Source organism: Pseudopodoces humilis, chromosome 2 (genome assembly GCF_049639895.1).
Source record: "Pseudopodoces humilis isolate 2021_Gansu_Grassland_sample_001 chromosome 2, ASM4963989v1, whole genome shotgun sequence".
Taxonomy (NCBI): domain Eukaryota; kingdom Metazoa; phylum Chordata; class Aves; order Passeriformes; family Paridae; genus Pseudopodoces; species Pseudopodoces humilis.
This window is the reverse complement of record NC_142201.1, coordinates 101,487,370-101,508,785: the sequence shown is the minus strand read 5'-3', so window position 1 is coordinate 101,508,785 and position 21,416 is coordinate 101,487,370. Positions and strand designations below refer to the sequence as shown.

General features: G+C 40.5%; 1 protein-coding gene across 3 annotated transcripts in view; it reads right to left on the bottom strand.

Moving 5' to 3' along the window:
* Positions 1-21,416, bottom strand: part of JAM2 (junctional adhesion molecule 2) — a 46,439-nt gene that overhangs the window by 10,943 nt on the left and 14,080 nt on the right. The window contains exons 2-4 of one of the 3 annotated variants that reach the window (XM_088052058.1): positions 3,682-3,747; positions 2,885-2,932; positions 758-871 (exon numbers count right to left, since the gene is read on the bottom strand). In XM_088052058.1, the coding sequence (XP_087908184.1) occupies positions 758-833 (76 nt within the window). In that variant the 5' untranslated portion in view covers positions 834-871; positions 2,885-2,932; positions 3,682-3,747. The remainder of the gene's footprint in view (positions 1-757; positions 872-2,884; positions 2,933-3,681; positions 3,748-21,416) is intronic. The other 2 variants (XM_014253640.2, XM_088052059.1) reach the window with 2 other exon arrangements.

Sequence of the window (21,416 nt, the reverse complement as noted above, 5' to 3'; positions counted from 1 at the left end):
CAGACTTCTTACAATGAAGAAGTTTTTTTAATTCTACAGCTTATTATGAAATTCAAGTTACATGCACACATAGAACCATGAGTTCCAGTGTTTCTCCAAATTAAATATATGGAGAAAAAACCCAAGTTCACCATCAAGGTCAACTCATCTGCAAGTTCTACAAACTAACGAAATTTCTGTGCTTTTATTTTACTTCTCAACATTCACTTATTGTGTACAATGTAACAAAGACCTGTACATTCTCCAACACACAAAGCTGAGGTAAGTACTTTTCAGAATATAAAAAGAAAAATTCTACTTCTGAAAAGAATGCAAATTATTTTAAATATACAGCTGAGTTTATATTTTATGTATATAAAAAATGCTGCATTATTCATATCTAAGCCTCCTGCTTTACAAAAGGCTCTAGAATCCTCTTTTTAGGATAGGAGTGCAGAGCCTGCAGCAGTTTAGGGGAGTTTGCATCCTCATGTAATTTCATTGTTGAAAAATCCCAAGGAATCTGCCATGCCATTTTTCTTAGTCTTGAATTTTATTATATTTAACTGCATTAAAAGTTAACTAATAATTGATGATTTTATAAAGAAATGCCTTTTTTTCCCCCAGAGAAGAATTATTTTTCTCAAAAGGAGAGCTCTTCTATATGAACACTCAAGAGCCTTCTTGTTCAGTCTTATTCTTGGTGATGTTCCCCATGAAAGAGTAAATAGCTATGCTAGAGAATGACATGTTAAATCATCTGTTTGTAGTACTGTACCTGTAAATTCACTATTGTAGTAGACAAACGAAACTCCTTGAGATTGGATTTTCTTCCACTCTATTCTTAAACTCATCCCTTTCGAAAATTTGTGTTTGCAACTAAGAATAGCCTCTAAAGGAAAGAAAAAGAATGAAGAAAAAAGGGAAAATTAGAGATTTTAGTATTGCATTGGTACACATTCAGGATCCATTAAAATTCATGTTCCCCCTTCAAAAGAACTTTACAGTCAGCAATGGCCAGATCTACTTCTCAAAGTGAAGCTTCTTCAGATTTACACAAACATAGTGGAGAAAAAGAAACAAGTATATTTATATTTTATATTATATTCTTATATTACTGTATTATTATATTATTATGTTATAATAATATCATAATATAATAATACTATTATTATAGTATATTGTTTATATTTAATATTATTTTATATTTATATTTATATTTTATATAATTATATAGTATATTCCTATACTTCAGCGGCCTTTGGGTCAAACTTCAGATTCTGGGGACTAGATATTTCCATGCTGGATAGGGTTTATTACTTTCCCCATCCAACATGAGAATATCTAGTTCATCAATTACATTCTTTATTACTACCCTCATTTTAGCTTAAACATTTTTGAGCAGATCACCCCTAAAGAAGGGACTCTGACCCTGTTATGAACATATTTTCTGAACTACCATTCTGAATTCAGTATCAGTAGTTTTTCTGTTTAAATGTATAACTTAATGGAGATTGAAAATATTCCAGTAAGACAGTTAAAGAAACAAATGCAATACAGACCTTGCTACCTGTAGGCTACTAATTTTCCAATACAGGCCACATATCCAGAGCAAAACCCTTTATAGTTTTGACATGGCTTATCTAACTCTCATGATGCAAATATGCACTGCTCAAACATAATCAACCATCATCCTTCTTTCCACTCTCAGCAAATGAGGCTGAAACGCAATTAAGAGCTACTGACAGATCTTCTCACTTGCCCTTCAGAGTCTGATTTCCTAGGTCTGCTCTGAAAAGAAACAAAAACCCAGAAAGGTAGTCTTGATGATATCTCACAGGGGAAAAATATATCCAGACTTGAAAGAAAAATTGAGGCAGGAGGGCATTCCTTGCCAGAAACATGTTACACATGCACTGGCCGTTTTGAAAAACATATTGTGCACTCAGGAAGTCTGAGGTTCCTGACTTCAGATTAAGTGGATGGGTGGAGGCTTCCTGAATCTTAAGATTTGCTAGTTTCCTTCCCATTTTGTTTTTGTGTCCTTCTGACAAAGAAAAACCATAATTCAAGCTCAGCTTGCTTTTGCTACTGGCCTTGTGACAATTGGCTTGTCAAATGAGCTGGTCTCTATTAGCTGACACAGAGACATCTCAGCTGAAGCATTCTCAGCTGAACAAGTCACCTCTCTTGAATGAGCTGCCCCTTTCTTGCATGACATGTGTTTTTGTTTCAGAAAAAAACCCTAGCATTGACGCCCACCCACTAATCTTATTCAGAGAAAATGAATGGATGGAAGAAATGAAGTCAGGGAGAGGTATTTTCCAGAGCAGGTGCACTTGACTTGCATTAAAGTAGACTCACAGGATACTGTGCATCAGCACTGGTACTGCTAGACCTGCAAAAGCCCTCTGGAATCTTGGAGAGATCTGCACAATATTTAATTTGGATTTACATCTGGTCTGGAGGCTATCATTGGTGATAGAATTACAGAATATATCAAGTTGAAAGGAACCCTAAGGATCAGTGAGCGTAGCTCCCTGCTCCTTGCAGAACTACCTAAAACTAAACCATGACTGGGAGTGTCACCTAGATGCTCCTTGGGTTCTGTCAGGCTTGGTGCCATGACCACTTCCCTGGGGACCCTGTCCCAGTGCCTGACCATCTTCCTCTACAGTAACAGGAATTAGAAGAGAAAAGGAAAATGCATTTCAGACCAGCTGCACTCAGTGGAACAACTATGTCTATCAGCCCTACTATCCTTTAGTGCTGCTACACATGGAGAACTTGGCTTGGCATCTGGGCTGTGCTAAACTGATTTAATTCAATGTATAAATAACAAAAGAACAAAATGCAAGCTATATACCATATAAAAAGACAGAACCTAATCAAGCTTTAATATTACCTGAAGCATTTCTCTCTGCTTTTGCCTGCCTTGAGCTCTAAATGTATTCTGTCAAGAGAAGAATAATTAACAGAAGTCCAGATGACACAGAGACCTCTAAATTATTTATTACCTCAAGAAGATGAATGAGATTTAAAGCTCAGAGAACAGGGTTTTTTTATTCCAAATTCCCACCTCTCTCCACTCCAACCAAATTCAAAAAATAAACCCACATAACCCATAAACCTCAGACTACAGTATACCCCTCTCTCATCCACCCAGCAAACAGGTTTTCCTCTTTGCCTCTGTAAGTTCCCCACCCCATTATTGAAAGTAATTTGCCATTTTATATATGACACATACATATATAACTATGTAAATAGCCACTATAGCTACTGACAAGTAAAAATAGCCATTAAATTATTGTTACTTATATACTTATATAGCTAACTTATACCTGTTCTCTCTAGTCCCTCACTTTTCTGTCTTGTAAGATATTTAATGTTTCTCCTTTCCATTGGCTCCCGTAATATTGTGTGGAAGGAAACCAGGCAGAAGTTACAGGACTGACAAACAAGTCATAGAACCATAGAACAGGTGAGGTTGAAAAGGATCTCTGGGGAGCACCTAGCTCAACCCCACCTTGAGTAAGAGAAAACAGGGACAAGACCAAGATAACACAGAATCAGTGGAGAGAGTAGACACAAGACCCCTCAGGAAAGAGGAAGACAACCTCAATAGCTGCACAGGTTCTGTATACATAGTTTGCATATATTATGTATATATTAAAAATTATCACAACAATGCCCATACTGTACCCTTAAATTCCTCTGCTTTTACATTTTTGTTATCTGTTTCAATGGAGATTCCAGACACATCAGGATCTGCAAGGGGACAGCAAAAAAAGACAATTCAGCAATAAACATTTTTGATTTCCTATGTGCTTCGGCAGCTACAAGCAATATTTTTGAGAGCTCCTCACACTGTACAAGTTAGACACTGCATACAAGAAAGAGTACAAACTGAAACCTAGACCAGGGCTGGCCTTGAACAGTTCATCTCTTTTCTCCAGGCTCTGGCATCTGTAAAAAATAAGTAATGTTTATTTTTTACAATAACATAATTATATTTACATGTAAGAAGTTCTATATAAACACTAAACATTTTATATTGGGGTAATGTCTCAGTCTGTTTATAACTGGGAAGATATATATTAATCCGTAAGTGTATTTTCCAATACATTCTTATTTCAGGCATACAAGTTTGTGGAAGAATACCACTTACAGATTCTACAGGGTAAAAAATATGTACAGTAATTGGCAATTATCTCCAATTCTTGTTGAAATGGGAAGGAATGTAATCAAGATTTATATAGTTTTAATTCAAAAAGAGAAAAAAAATCCCCATACACTCTTGGATATCTCATCGCTGCATTCCACTAAGGTGGAACTTCAGGGGGTTCTTTTAAAACAGATGACCAAGGATGGAATTAAGTGAAACAAGGCAAGTATTGTATCTGAGAACCATTTATGGGAAGTGTTGCTCTGCTAAGGAAGAACAGAAAAGACAGAAAAGGAACGAAGAGAAGGAAAAAGAATGGGCAGAGAAGGAGAGAGGGGGGCGACAGAGAGAAAAAATGTGAGTTTCAAGAATTTCAGTGTGCTGTCAACATCCAGCTGGCAGGTGGCATGTGCCCATGCCCTGCTGGGGGGAGCCTTTGCAGTTCTTGAAGCAGAGGCACAGCTCCTGCATCAGTGGGTGACCAGACACCAGGTGAGTGGGCGCTAGGGCAGAAGGCGCAGAACCCTGAACAGGGTCATGATGGGGATCATGGTGACAAGCTAGATCAGCAACACAGAGTTGGGAGCAAGAACAAGGCAGGCAGGGATGAAGCAGATAGGGCATCAGGCAGAAATGCAGGTAGGCAGGACAGGCAACAGCTGGAGCATATGAGGGAGATGAAGTGGCAGGACAGGTGTCTTGGTTTGGAAGACAGGTGTCTGCTAGGGAGGGCAGGAACCTCCCTTGGAATGAAAATGTAGACCCCCCTCCCTCCGAATTATTATAATTTTGAAATCAAGGGGCTCTCAGGCAGAGATCTGGGGATAGGAATTACAGTTCTTTACTAGTATGTATAACAAGGCAGACAAACAACAATAACTACAAAACAGAACCAGGGACCCCGGGACAGCCTTCTCGGCTGAGACGGGAAGGGATGGAGGAGAGGCTTTGCTTCACAAACCCCTCGGGCAGTCAGTCCCGGTGCTCCTGCAGGGCTCTGAGGAACACTCAGCTGGAACAGCAGGGATGAGCTGAGATCCTGGGCTGGTGGCTGAGGTGGATCAGCAGCTCTGCAGCAGTGGCTGGCACTGCAGGATGTCCCAGCAGGACAGGGGGTGCGAGGCCACCAATGAAGAGGGAAGAAGAAGCAGCAGCTCCGTCTGGGTGATGGCAAATTCCCTTCTCCCCACAGCAACAGCTCCAGCAAAAAGTGTCCTTCTCTGAAGCTGAAGAAGCCAGCCAAACTGTCCCCAGCCTCCCCTTTTCCTGCCCCCCTTCTCCCCTGGGCCCAGCCGAACCCTCTATGTTTCTCAAGCACCCACCAAGTACCTGCGGTCAGGTTCTTCCCCCCGCAACTAATGGGTAAAAATTCCACAGGTGAGCCAGAACTAAAATAAGGACACACCTAACCCCCAACAGCAGGACACAGGAAGTGGTCAGCAAGTGTCCAGCCAGGGAGAGGGAAAGCAAGTGAACAAGGGCAAGAGAGGGCCAGTGAAGGCAAAAATGGGGGCACCTAGAACCACCTCGTCAGGGCAAAATAACAAAAAGCTTTGAAGCTCGTGACACAGTTACTTTTATACCTCCTGGCTCCTCCCAAGTTCTGCAATGCTGACAGGAGATCATCGGCCCAGTCCAACATTCCACTGCAGCTCATGACCCTTTCACCGTCTGACTGGAGAAGCTCTTTGGAGGTCAGTATCCTGTCTGGTTTCTTACTGACTACCTATGGTATGTGACATGTGAGATGGCTGCCAGGCAAAGTCTCCTGAAGTATGGGGCTTTCCATCTTCTCCTCGCTGCCTCCTGCAAGTAGCACTTCTTCAGCCTCTCCCCCCACACCTCTGGTAATTTCAAACAATATTGAGACAGAACTCAAAATTAAATTGGTTCCTTACACTCATGTATTGGGAACTCTGAAATTTCAGACAGAACAAGTGAAATAACCACTAGACCTACATCAACTCCCACCCAGCTACCAGGAGTTGGTCACAAGTATTACAATTAGTCCATGTCAGGCTAGCAAATGCTTAACAACAGCTGAACACAGTTCTTAGCACAGGTCTACTTTTTTTTCCCCAAAAGCATCTCAAGTTCCCTTGGTTTAGGACTAGTTTTGAAGACAGCACAGACACTTCTAATGCAGTCCATTTCCTCCGTCTGCATCAGCCAACTGAACAACTGGTATAGAGGGTATGGACAAGAACTGAGAACATGTTTCCATCAACGTTTAGAAACTTGACTTGGATAAGAACAATCTTCTTTTGACTGATAGAAACTAATAAAATAACAAGATTAGACTTTCTTAAGCACACAGACCTCCTTTGTCCATCCCTAAATAATTTCCCTTTCCCCTTTTTAATGGGGAAAAGAGCTGCCCACACCCCACCAGATGAATATCTAGTCTTCACCTGAAGAAACAAACAAATTAACAATCTCTTGATTCTTATGGCTTTCTTTTAACAGTTGATTACTTCTGTTGAAGTTAGTGCCTCACTTCTGCCTTGAGTGAGTCTATTTGGGCTTTCAGTACTCGAAGTTAACACGCTGTTTTCTTTATGTGAAGATACCGTCATAGAAACTTAGAATGGTTTGTGTTGGAAAGGATCTTTAAAGGTCATCTAGTTCAAGCTCCTTGCAAATGAGCAGGAACATCTTCAACATGAGTAAGTTGCTCAGAGCCCCATCCAGCCTGACCTTGAATGTTTCCAAGGATGGGGCATCCACTATATCTTTCAGTAATGTTTCACCATCCTCACTGTAAGAACTTTCTTCCTTCTATCTAGTCTGAATCAACCCTCTTTTAGTTTAAGCCATTAACCCTTGTCCTAACACATAACAGGCCCTACTAAAAAGTTTGTCTACATCTTGGAAGTCCCTTTTAAGTACTGAAAGGCTGCAGCGAGGTGTTCCTAGAGCCTTCTCTTTCACAGGGTGAACAACCCCAATTTTCTCAGACTATTTTCACAGGAGAAGTGTTGTATCCCTGTCACAGTACAGCTGGTCTGTACTGGACAACGTAAATCTGACCATGACACAAATCCAATTTGGCTAGCTTAGCTCATGCCAGAACAAGTCCCTGGATAAGTTACAGGGGACCCTCAGCCACCCCCATTCAAGCTTAGTTGCAAGCACATCACTGGCCAGAGATCTGGGGTGAAGAGAGATCCCAGCCAATGAGCTATCTAAGCACAGGAGTTTTGAATTGACTACATAATTAAGTTCCAAACGACAAACCAGGCTGTTTTGTCTGAGGATCAAGAGGACTCAAGTTGTGGATTTCTGTGTGCCATGACCAGCATGTAGCATATCCATCCCCATGATCATTTTAGAGGCCCTCTGGACTGGCTCCAACAAATTCATGTGCTTCCTGTGCTGGGACATCTGTGCTGGATGCAGCCCTGCAGGTGGGGTCTCACCAGAGTCAGGCAGAGGGACAGAATTGCCTCTCTTCCCTGCTGCCCATGGAGCTTTGGATGCAGCCCAGTACACAGGGGATTCCTGGGCTTCCAGTGCACACATCCAGGGCATATCCACCCTCTCACCCACCAGCACCCCCAAGTCCTTCTTGTAGGGATGCCCTAAGTTTTAGCTTTTATATTTTTCATATTCTGTGGAGCCTAAGTGTGTAGTTTTAACCTTCATATTATTATAGATAATAACAATAATAATACTTAACAATTAATAATTGATACTAATGATAATTTGTATTAATTGTTAGTGAGCTCTCTTCACAGAGTAGGTGGACAAAACAATTCCTTTTCCAGCTTGATACCAAGAATATTAGTTACAAGTTTCAGGCCCAAAGAATAAACAATGATGGACTGAAGAGAGAAAACAAGAAGGATGGGACTTCAAAACCTGAAGTAGTGATTGGACAATTAACCCTGATAAGCAGATGCACCAAAACCTATAAAAATGTAAGACCTTGTGACCAGTTGTCCATTTTGTGACCATTTTTGGGTCCATCTTGGGTGTAGCCCTGGCCAGGTTCTTGTACTGCTCAAGGTGTATCCTTTAAGGCCTTTCAATAAATGCCTGCTTTATTCTTAACTCTGCCTAGCCTCCGTTCTAGGACAGCCTTCTTAAGGCGTCAGTAGGGTTGCTTTGGATCTGTTCATCCCCCAGCCTGGATTGGTACTAGGTCTGACCCAGGTACAGCACCTTGAACTCAGTCTTTTTAAACTTCATGACATTCCCATGGGCCACTTCTTGAGCCAGTGCCGGTCCTTCTGGATGACAATCCCACCCTTCAAGTGTGGCAACAGCACTACTCATCTTGGTGTCATCTGTCAATCTGCCAAGGCTGTACTCGATCCCTTTATCTATATCAATAATGAAGACATTAAACAGCACTGATCCCATAGACCATAGTAGCCTGTCACAGTTTTCTTCTCAATTAAAGATCATTCCACATGGTTGAAGTCTGGCACAACAGAGGGAAGTCTTCATTCATTCTGTTCCTATGGCCTTTTTCCTCCTTAATTTTCTAGGGTTTTTTTTCAGTATCCTTTAAAAATTACCGTTCTACAAGTATTTACAACCACTGCCTCTGAGTCATGGAGCAACACTCAGAATTGGTGTCTGAGACCCTGGCACTGTAGCAAGAGTTCAGTTATTCATTCACTGTATCTTGTGGTGGGTTGACCTTGGGTGGCTGCTGGACACCCACATAGCTGCTCTCTCACTCTTCCTCCTCAACATGACCAGGGAGAAAATAAGATTAAAAAGGTCATGTGTCAAGAGAAAGACAGGGAGTTTAGTTAGCAGTTACCATCATAGGCATAATAGACTAAATTTAGTAAAAAATAATTAAATTTACTGCCTGCTTAAAACAGAGTAAATGCAGTAGTTGTGGGATTGAGCTTCTCTCTGCTGTTCCTTCCTCTGCACGCTCTCCCCTATTCCAGCATGGGCTGCTTTCTATAGGTCACAGTTACTGCCAGGAGCCTGCTCCAACATGTATTCTCTGTAGTGCTTTCTAGCTATCTCACATCCTCTTCCAAATACATGTCCAACAATTCTGTTTAAAAGAACACAGCCTCACACCTGACACTATAAAGTGAGTTTTTATGTGTGCACATTACCAAAAGATCCAAATTATCTGTAGCTATCCTGTCTGTAATGTATTTCAATTTTATCAACTTATGCTACCCAAAAAGAGTTATAATCAGAAATTTATAATATTAAATAAATAAGAAATGAAGAATTCTAGCAATGACATTTACATACTCTGGGAATACTGAAATAGCAAAAAAATATTTGCACTACAAACAGCACTTAGAAATTTTTTCCACTCCTCCAAAAAAGAAAACTTTCCTACAGAACTTTAAAGAAAGAAATTTTTAAAATCCTCTATATAAGCCCCCTCACATCCTGTTGAAATCGGAGGAGGAAACCATTTCTCCAGTCCCTCCCAAAGCAATCATTATTCTTGCAAGTCCACACACAGCTCAGCTCCTTGTTTTTGTTTAGGCTTGTTCTAGAATAGCCTGAAGTCTGTGTGTAATTTACTTTTTAACATATTAGGTCCTATTTAGACCTAATATGTGTGTGACTTTTACCCAAACCATGTTTCTAGAACAATATCCCTCTTCCCCCATATTCTAGATGCCAATAGTTAATAAATCACATTTATCTATTGAAATAACAGCTTCCTTCATGATGGGGAGAAGCATTTCATTCTAAGACTCTGACAGCGGTTGTTACAGATGGGTAATGTGATGGTTGGCTCTCACAAGGGATGAATATTATGTGTAGGTTGAGAGAAGTTTTACAGATGTATAGTTATGTTATCGTGGTATGTTCTCCCCATAGTCCACCTTCCCCTCCCCCTCGTATTGTCACTGGATGGCCTTGATAGTCGGGGCATTTGGGGAGGGTCTGTTAATAAGAGGCATGGCATGGCAGCACCTGGCCTCCAATCAAGATGTAAGAAAGTGATCTCCACCAATGGATGGTGAAGGAGTTGGCTGACAAGACTTCAGGAGGGGGCCAAGGATATAAAAGGTAGAGCATCCATTTGGTAGACGAGGACATGGCAGTTTAGTTCCATGCTCCCAGCGCTGCTCTTTCTCCTTATTCAGTCTTTGGTTGTATTTTGTATTTTGTTAAGGTTTAATAAACCTTTAAAATTTTAAAAGTGTGTGTTGTTTCTCACAGCAGCTAACATTTGACAACATTTCATAAGGAAGCCTTTCTGGGTCTCCAGTGTGTGGCTAAAACCGTTTCTAAATTATTGGCACATCAGCCTCTTCTGTCTGGACACAAAACAGCTCAAGTACATGCAATTCACCACTGTATTACATTCACTGTTTCATGGGCCTGGAAATTTCTCTTCTCCTCATTAATAGAGGTGTCATACTCATGTCATGCTGAAAATATTCACAGAATATGAAGCCACAAAAGGAAAACATATTTTATGTCTTCTGGGACAGGACCATGGTATTTATTTTCCCCTATGAAAGTCATTACAGAATTACTTTACATGCTTTTTATTGGGAGCCTGCAAATGCACAAAGTTCCACATTTACCCTTATATCAAGGGATTTATAGAATACATGAAGATTCTATTATGCAATACAATTAAGTAGAAAATATGAGAAAGGGGGGAAGAAAGGGAGAGAAAGAAGTTCAGCATAAACACAGCCCTCCTCCTTACACACACAAACCACACTCTGAAAAACAGAGTTCACTCTTTAGAATTTTTGGAAGTTTAATAAAGGATAAAAGGACAAACAATCCAGTGCTGGGTGCTCTTGGCAAATAGCCAAAGAGCACTGAGGTAACTTAAAATCATGTTCTCTATATACACTTACATTGCTGGGGTTACATGCATATTCATTAGACTATACATTATTCAAATATTCCTTTGAGTTTTTTATGTTTTTATTGTTTGGTTTTAATCTCTGACTTATCAGCAGGACATTCTGTAAATTAGGTACATGTATTTTATTTCTTACTGTAGTTTTATCCTGTTGGTTCACACTCACTGATAGTGCCAATAGAGTTGATAAATCCTTCCCAGATACTCATGCTCTGTTTTTTGTCACTGTTATCACTTGGAGAGGCCAGTCCACAGATGTAAGAAATAGCGTAATTGCTTTACACTATTCTCTGAGTTAGTTACATAGAAGTATTTTAGTCTCTATTGTAACATTTTGCTAAAGCCTATGATACTTTTATCACACTTGTATTAATGTGAACTATACAGTGCATACATAAACTGACAGATTCTACGAAGCAGTTAAAAGTTGTACTATATCAAAATACTTGTGATGCAAAAAGCTAATCTATTAATGCAAAAGCCAATATTATTTTATCATCTATAACAACCCTTTTCAAGAAGCTATAAACAGTAATGTAAGGTGGTGCAGAGACAGCTGACCATATATTCTGATCAAGCAGAAAGATGGGAGAGATCCTTAAAGCTAGAGCATCTCTTCCCTTAGACATCCTTCGAGAAACGCCTCTGCCATATATTCAGAATACAAATCTTCAGCTTTGGATTTTAATTCACCATATAAAGAGCAATAGTGAATAGATGACATATTACTGTACCAGTAAGCCTTTTATTCAGGCTGCTTTTTAAAGACCAGGGGGGGAAAAAAAGCTGCTTTTACATGTCAGTAATTATACTTGTTTAGAAGTAAACTCCAAAAAAACACACTTTCCATTTGATAAACACAGCTGTAAACTGAAACTACTGTAAACTGAAGCTGGACAAATCATTAAGAAAAAAGTACTAGTCAAATCAAATTGAAAGAAACAGTGTGCCTGGAGGAAATTACATGAGAACAGAATCAAAACAAAGTTATAAGTACAAAAGAAAAACCAGTCTTGCATTTGTTTTGCCAAGTTCCAAACAACACGTGGTCTAAAGCAAAGTTTAACAAAAGGTTTCTGAGGATACTGTAAATTTAGGAAGTCCAACATCTCAAGAGTAAAGCCAATTCTCTTACTGAAGTCCTTGAAAGAGAATAGGAAACCAGACATCTGTTTGGTGTTAGCATCCTCCAGATGTGATCACTCCAGGGTAAAGCCTCAGCAACACAATTAGGTGATGATGCAGACTTCTCAGTCATGGAACTATTTACCACAAGGCATTCAAATGATGCCCAGAGTTTTGCCATTGTCACATGCATACCTGTTTTGGCTCCCTTTTTGCCATACTTCCTAGCAGAAGTAGCCCACAGACTACAAAGTCCGTAAAAGAGAAAGGGGAAGGAGAAGATGCCTACCTTTGGACAGGATTAATTATGAATTATCAGAAAACACCCAAACTAGTAGCTCCCATTCTTTTTAGTAGTCCAAGATGTGGCTGCTACAACCCAAAGTCTACCAAACCTGCCTAGAGTGGCATCAGCAAGCTGGACCATGTTAACTGACAGGCACCCAGGGCTCAGACCCCCCCACTCTTCCCCACTCACACTCCTGTCAGGGTACGTGTTAAGCAGCCTTCCCCTGTCACAAAAGGACACAAAATGATTCACACTACTACTTTCAGTGCTAGAACAAAAACCTGTCCCTTTATTTCCTGACTCCAGTATTTATAGATTCTTGACAATGACCAGGGATCGAATAATTAAGTTATCACCTTGCCAAGCACACTGGTCAAACAAAACATCCATCAAAAGATGTTTCTTAGAAGGAATGTGATAAACAACTATGTTTATAGTTACTTTTCTGAGAAAGTAGCTACAACGATGAAAAACAAGGTCAGAAGGCTTAATTTTCAGGGCGACAATCCCCTGTGATTGGTGTGGAGTGCCCTCGCCCGAAGAGGCAAGGATTTGATTTTAGACAGGCAGGATTAAGGTGAGAAGTATGGCTTTAAATCCTGGAAAGAGTGGACTCCACCCCTCTGCCTTGGGGGTTGTGCCCTACAAACCCAGGAAGAGTTACTCCACCCCCAAATACCTTATCAAGTATCAGCCCAAAATGTTCTACCCTTCTTGTGTTGCTATTTGTCATATTCTGCTGCATTAACTCCTCCTATTCTACCCCCATTGTTTTGTACTGCTGAGACTTCTCCCTTGCTGTATCTCTATCAGACCCAGACCCTAAACTCCACCCTTGCTCTACCCCATAAAACCCACCACCCTGCTTCTGTTCTGGGTTCTTCGTCTGGTTCATGCTGGGTTAAATTCTGTGTTGGTGATGCCCCAATAAATGGACTCCTGAGTTTAACTAAACAGAGACCAGTCTTGTTGATTTCCCACGCTGGTCACTGGTGGCTGCACCCTCCCTGGACATGACTCTGTTGCAACATAAAGCAACAGATCAGTTCTGCTTGATCAATGCCAACCCTCAGCAGGCATGCTGGAGAGAGACTGGGAGTATTCACAGCCTCTGCTGGAGTCTCCTGAGCTACCCAAAGCCCTTAATCCATCTCTGAAACTGGTGACTGAAGCATCAAAACATAACCTGAAATAACTGGAAAAAAATTCAGCTTTATTGTGTGAAGTCAATGACATGTCAGTATGGTCAACCATGTCCTGGGCTGCATCCAAAGCCCTCTGGGCACAGGGGAGGGAGGGGCTTGTGGCCCTTTGCTTTGCTCTGGTGAGACCCCACCTGCAGAACTGCCTCCAGAAACCCCCCGTGTGCTGGGCTGCATCCAAAGCCCCGTGGGCAGCAGGGCAGGGAGGGGATTCTGCCCCTCTGCCCCTCTCTGCTCAGACCCCACCTGCAGGGCTGCATCCAGTTTTGGGGTCCCAGCATAAGAAGGACATGGACCTGTTGGAGCCAGTCCAGAGGAGGCCACCAAGTTGATCAGAGGGATGGAATACCTCTGCTATGGAAAGGCTGAGAGAAATGTGATTATTCAGCCTGGAAAAGCTTTATTGCAGCCTCTCAGTACCTAACGGGGCTACAAGACCTATGGATAGTGACATTTTACATGGGTATGTAGCAACAGGACAAGGAAGAATGTCTCTAAAGTGGAACAGGGCAGGTTTAAATTAGATATTGGGAAGAAATTCTTCCCTGTGAGGACGGTGAGGCGCTGGAAAACATCCTCTACACTTTTTTTTTTACACTTGCCTTTTTGGAACCAACTTTCTGTCTTGTCTAATCCTCCACTCCAGCTGCTCTCCTGAGCAGGGGTATACATTTGAGACTGACAACAAGGCCAGCATCTAGATGATAGGTCAATTAGGTATATGATACAGACATTAAATGTTTTGCTGAGAAGTCAGAAGACACTCTTCACCTTTTTTAATAAAAGATCTCAATAACAAAAGCAGTCAAATTATTAAAAAAATATATCTACAGATACTCAAGTAAGACAAACTCATCAAGTTTTAAGGTCTCTTGCCTCCAGGTCTTTTACTGCCACAAAGCAAAGTGCCACCCTAAAATACTTTATAGGGAGGTTCCTCCCCTGACAAGTACTAGTTTTAGAGGAAAAAGAAACCAAAACCCCAAAGCACACCAAGCAACAGCCAAAATCCCCAACCACAACCAACCAAAAGTTAAGCTAAAGTGACAGATTTTAAATGGCTGCCCAGTTTGAAATAGCTTTCCTGTACTGCAACATGATGCAGTAGTTAATTTTTTGTGTTTTCAGATGATTAGTCCCATTCCAAAACGAAAGGTGTTGAAGTTATTAACATATCTATAGTGGACATACTATTTTAAATAGCATGCCTGGAAAAAGGGTTATCTCAGGAAAAAAAAGTTCTGCACCCTAAAGTCTATATATGCAAGAAGAACTAGCTGTCCCTCTCCTCTTTCTCTGTTCACACAGCTTTCTAAAGTTTTGAACAAACTTTAAATATATTCAAATGCTTCTAGAGACATCACTTTATTATTTTCTCAAAAAAGTCAGTGCATTCTCACAACAGCAATTTATGTTATCAAGCCACTGCACTCTTTAACAACTGGGCAAAGCCTTTGTTGAACTGTTTTACCTCTCTTCTCCCCCTTAAAAAAAGCAGCTGAGAATCTGGACACAACTGCAACATGAACAGGAAATACGTGTCAATTTACTAATTACATATCCAGAGTTCCAGAGCCTAATACAAAAATTACATTAATTTTAATTAATACATTATTTTACTTAGATATAGCATAATCTGAAAAACAGTCCTTCCCACTCATCTTTACAGAAAGTAGGTTTTAAGCAGCTTCAGTAACTGTCTGAGAAACAGAATGCAGAACAGCATTTTCATTCAGCTAGGAGTTATTTAAACAGGGAAGACAAGTGTTTCCAGAAAGTGACTAAGAGCAGGATTTCTACCTGTAATAAAAGCTGGTGTTGGATGATTTGAGGAACACTAAGTCTCACAGGGACAAGAAGTTCCTGTGGTAAATGCCACAACTACAGATCAGACCAAGCAGGAGATTTTTATTTATAATGCCAACGTAAGAACGACCAGCACATCCGTCATGGTGTCTTTATTCTTAACTTTAAATTAAAAAAATAAATAAATCTTGAAAGTAAAGGTAACAAAAGACGAAAGTTTTCAGAGCCAATTATCTAAAGTTATCAGTAGGAGTCCTAAGAATTTAAGGTCATGTTAATGATTCATTTCATTTCAGAGCCCCAAGGACAGTTGGCTCTGGAAACACAAAACTTGAAGTGCTTGTAGAGGAGAAACTGAAAAGGAAAAAAGAAAATCAAGTGGCACAGGGCAAGAAAGCAAGAGATTATTTAGGTCAGCCTTTCTGAAAAACTGAACACAAAAGTAGAACAATTTTAGATAAACTCAACAGACTCCTATGTGCTTTCAGTAGTCTGCAACACTGAAAGAGTACTGCATGAGAGAGGGAAATGCTGAGGAAAAACTATAATTTAATGTTTTATAATTAATAATCAAAATGTAATATTTAATTCCCTTCAATGTTTATATAGCTTCCTTCTTTTCTACTCACACAGAAGAGAGGAAGGGTTTGAATGCACAGAATGCACAACTTGCAAAGGTTCAATGTAGCATGGAGTTTATTCCAAGACATCACAGAAAACATATGCTGCTAGCCAAATAAATATTTATAGCTTGCACTTTTACAAGTCTCAAAACACCAGTACTCCTCTTGTCTCCATGGCAATTCAGAGGGAACTTCTGCAAATGGGGGATGGTGGTTTAAACTAGTCAGGCTCTCAAAAAAAGCCTATTTTACAGCTTTCTCCTGGTCCTGCTCAGGAATGGTTTCCACAGCAACTCATTGGCAGCTCAAAGACAGCTTGTAAATGCAGTGAGAGCCTATAGCTGTTGCAGCTGTTGCTTATTTTAGGATGCATCAAGATACTGAGGACATGTGTCTAGCGCTTCATGTTTCAAAAGACTGTGTGAAGAGGCCATTGGTGTAGAAGCCCCCTACCACTGCTGTCCCACCCTCCTCGTATCACACAGTGCAAAGCTGAACAAACAGATTTCCCTTTGCATTTCTAGGGGTAAGAATTCAGCAGAAACACTTGCCTGTGCAAACACCTAGAGAAACTCCATTATTAAATTCCCAAAACAAAGCTTGGTACCCAGTGCAAACCAGCGTGTTTCTCTGGAGTCAATAGTACCAAGACTGATTTACATCAACTGAAAAATCAGTTCTGAAACACAAGAAAGTTGGGAGACCAGAAGAAACAAACAATACCCCACCCTGTCTAAATGAACACACTGATTCCGGCACATGATTTGCAATAAAGACCTCTGAAGTCGCCTACAACCTTTAAGTGACTTTTGCTGGAATTGCCAAACAATTTGAAAAGAATAAACACTTTCATGAAGTCACCTCATTTATAAACCTATAAATACACTCATTACTTACCTTGAAATCCTGAAAACAGATTTAGTTTACTTTCAAACTTTATCAACTAGTATTAGTTACAATTCCAATAAACTGCATATGAAACTGGAGACCTTGCTCATTCAGAGCCAGTGAAGTCAGACAAGTTCCCTTACTGCTGGAGCATGTTTCCAGATGTTTCGGAGGAACACCTTGACAGTATAATTTACAATTGTTCTAAGTAAATACATCGATAAAGTGGGGAGGTGTCGCATCCTATAGTTAGTCCTAGTAATTTAAGATGGAACCAAATTTCTTGTGCATCACAAAATCCTATCTGTGATATGTGGGTGAATATGTATCTGGGTGAACATATATCGAATATATATCTGTGATATTTGGGTTGAAAAAAACCTTAAAAATCATCCAGTTTCAACCTGTCTGCCATCCTCAGTCCCTCTCAAATGGATTTTCTCAAAGCTTTTTTGATTAATCTCAGTATTTCTACAAAACATACTGCAGAGGATGAGTACATACAACGCTGTATTAAGTTCTGGCTTCTAAAGGTATAGGAGTACACAACTAACCAGAATTGTGCACAGCAAACATCTCAAATAGCTGGCAAGATAGCTAATTTGGCAAACTACAGACAAATATCTCATTTGCAGCAAAGTATAATGACCAAAACCAAGTCAGCATCGACACTTTATATCCCACTACGTTCCCCCAATGACGGAGATAAAACATATGAAATCCTTTAATTTTTTTTAAAAACCCATTCTCTCAGAAGTAAACATTGACCTAGAATATATTTCTACATGCAATGCATATAACTCCTTGAGATGAATTGTTAAAAAGGGCTTTACATATGCTTTTTCTCATTAAAATTTGTCTGACTTTGGACCACACTACCATGACTTTATTCTATTTAGCATTCCCATTAAAAAAAAAAATAAAAAAAAATAAAAAAAAAAAATAAAAAGTCCTTCCAGCACTGGTAGGATGCTCTTTAAATATTCAGCAAGGGTCTTGTGCAATGCTTTGTGACTTCAGAATTTCTGAGATGTTTTCAGTAACTGGGGTGGGGGTTTCACTTGTGTAAATATCACTTGAACCATTAATTTTAGGACTGCATCCTATTGAGCAACAGCACGGAACTTAGTTTTTAAGCTTTTTGCTCTGCAGACTAAAGACTAGATTCTTTGCTAATATGAGCAGGAAATATGATGACCAGTTCTCACAGCTAAAAGAATATGGTGAACCCTTCCTAAGAATCCAAATGCAATGGCCAAATTGCTCATCCCATTCTCATTCGCACGTGATCTTTTACATTACATAAAGTTGCTCAATAATCCCTTCCTGGCAGAAGCAACTAACAGTCATGTCTGATGACCAGTACTTTCAATCAATGTTGTAGTTTTACAGTATGAATGCATATTTTTAACTTTAATTCCACAGGCCTTTAATAGATAATTCAGTTGTTTAATGCCAAATTTTATAGAAACATCTTCTGTAGATGTATAGAAACATTTGAACAAGACTGAAGCCACGCTAATTCCATTAAGGCTAACACATGCCAAGAGAAGCTATAGCAAACAGAAGATGTTTTTCACACTCAAAGGAGAAGGTAAAGCTAGGAACAATAGGCCACAGTATAAGAGGTGCCAAGTTTTCCTTAGGGGGAAGAAGAAAATTAAAAAACCCAACTACAAAACACTGCAGTCTTCATCACAGTAAAAGCTACACAAGCAAAACAACATACAGCTATTCAGATTTGAAAGCATTACAACAACACTGGAAAGTTACACAGGAAACAGGAATAAACAAACTCTATGCCTTATCTATTGTGAAATCAAGCATAAATTTTAACTCGGTGATCATCACAGGTTTCCACAGGAAAGATGTTTTAGGAGTCACATCCTCAAGAGTGTTTCCCTGATGAAACACTTTGCAGCTTTGCATTGGAAGAAGGCAAAGCTCAGTACATGAGCCAATATCCACAATTCAGTGTTTTGCTTCTTCATGTAATGGGATTTGATGATCTTGTCTGCAGGTACATACATTAAGCTGTTTCACTGTTGCAAAAATTGTCTTAGAACTATTTATTATGACAGTGTATTCCATGATCCTCTGCTCTGTGCCCAAAAATGGGCATTGTATCTTTAAGACCCTGTATGCAACACCTGGTATGTGGGGGGACCAGGGGGATGAAGAGTTTTGCTCTTCCATAAGCATTTTTAAAAGCTCCCTGTCCAGGTTTTTCATGGCCTTTTCATGGCTCTGGTGTGGGTTTTGCTGGGCTGGTTTGGTTTCCAGCCCAGGCAAAAAGCATTTCCTTTCCTTGGCTTGGAGAAGCTGCAGTTGCAGTCTTTGGGCTGCCTTAAGGCGAACTGAGCAGCTCCTTGTCAGAGACCAGGGACATTGTGCCAGCAGTAGAGCTGCCCCACTCCAACGCAAGTGACAGTGAACCACGCTGAGCTGGGGAGAAAACACACTGAGAGGCTCCAGACCAGCTGCTTTACCTGCCATGATCTGCTGTGCTTTGTTGTGGAGAGAAAGTTGATGCCAGATGGGCCACTGGGCCTCCATTTGTTGCTGGAACTACTCCGTGAAAGCTCCCACCTTCCCAAGATGGAAGATTACACCATCTTGTATTGCATGTTGAGAGCAAGGTAACCTCTGGCATTTTGGGTCTTTGCTCCAGTGTGTGGGGGGTGAAGTCTAACAGTTTGATATCTACCAATCATTTACTTTTTTCCCTGCCTTGTGGGCATTGTTAGTTAATAAACTGTTGTGTGGGGTTTTTTTCCATTTTTGTCTATTTGTTCATTTCCTATTGCTGGAAATGGATTGTTGGAACCCGTTAGAGGAGGTAACTCATTCCAGAATGTTCGCCTTTAAATTATCTCAAACTGAGACAAAAATTAAACAAGAAAAATATGTCAGCAATCCTGCAATTCTGTAAAAACACAATAAAAATATTTTTTAGAGCCATGATTTTTTTTTTAGAGTAAGCCATATGCAATTAAGGATTCTGCCCTCTGGGTCACTACTATCCCCAGCACAACTACCATGCTTAAAAGTCTGGTGGTTAAAATGTCTGTCTGCAATATCTCTACAACACATATAACATCATTAATTCAGTTGTTTAATATCAAATTTTATAAAAACATCTGGCACATTTGAACAGGACTGAAGCCATTCTAATCCCATTAAGGCTAACACATGCCTAGAGAAGCTAGAACAAACAGAAGCTGTTTTTCACACTCAAAGGAGAAAGTTCATTAGAAGAAATCAACATTACATTTCTAGAATTCTTGTTAGAGTCAATAGATCAACATATTTTATTAAGCCATACCTGCCATATAAGCATATATGTTGCTTTAAGCTACTGTTTTGTCATTTACATTGCTTCTGCCTACATTCCCTTTATAACCAGCTGCTCATGGCATATTGATGTTCTAGAAACTTGGGTGACACAATTATTGCTTAAAGTTTCCTTTAGAAGTCACAGAATCATAAAGGTTATAAAAGACCTCCAGGACCATCAAGTCCAACCTGTGACCAATCCCTCCCTTATCTCTCAAACCAGAGCACTGAGTGCCATGTCCAGTCATTCCTTGGACACCTCCAGGGATGGGAACTCCACCACCTCCATGTGCACCTCATTCCAATGTTTGACATCTCTTCTCAAGAAGAATTTCTTCCCAGTGTCCAACCTGAACATTCCTTGACACAACTTGAGGCCATTTCCTGTTCTCCTGTCATTTGTTCCCTGGGAGAAGAGAATGACCCCACCTGGCTCCACCCTCCTTTCAGGGAGTTGTAGAGAGTGGGAAGCTGCCCCCTGAGCCTCCTTTTCTCCAAGCTGAAAATTCCCAGCACCCTCAGCTGCTTCTCATCCGCCTTGTGCTCCAGACCCTTCCCCAGCTGTTGCCCTTCTCTGGACCTGCTCCAGCACCTCCATGTCTTTCTTTCATGTTGCAGTGTGTTTCTTTTTAATGGTATGTTCTGTTATTGCCCAATGTGATGGTTTGGTCCAAATTATCACCCTGCCCAGACCCTCCCACCCCACGTTCTCAATCTACCCTGAGTCTCCTGTCAATCCTACCTTAGGCCCACCACATGCTTGGAATTCCACTTTGCAAATCCCCTAAATTTTGACATTTGATTAATCCATGTGACCCAATTTCCCCCACCACCACCCTCATTGGATGATGATTTTGTGAACCCTGCCTTTTACCCTCCCCAGGATATCTCTGATTAGCTGATGCTTTGTACCCTCCCTTTGAACCGTCTCCCTATTTCAGCTGCTGCACGTTCACATTTGGTGTCTTTTGCCCCCAAGATTCCCCAGAGCAATAAATCCTCTATCATCCCATGCAAAAGATGTCCCTCTCATCCTTGTCTCCTCAGAGCACAGACTGACAGCCAAAAAGCCGTAGAGAAAGTGCTCTAGTCACACCTTGGGTCATCCGGTTCCTGGGGTGTGACCCACTCCTGGAGCAGGCCGAAGTGATAGAGCCAGATCAGCTCCAGCAAGATG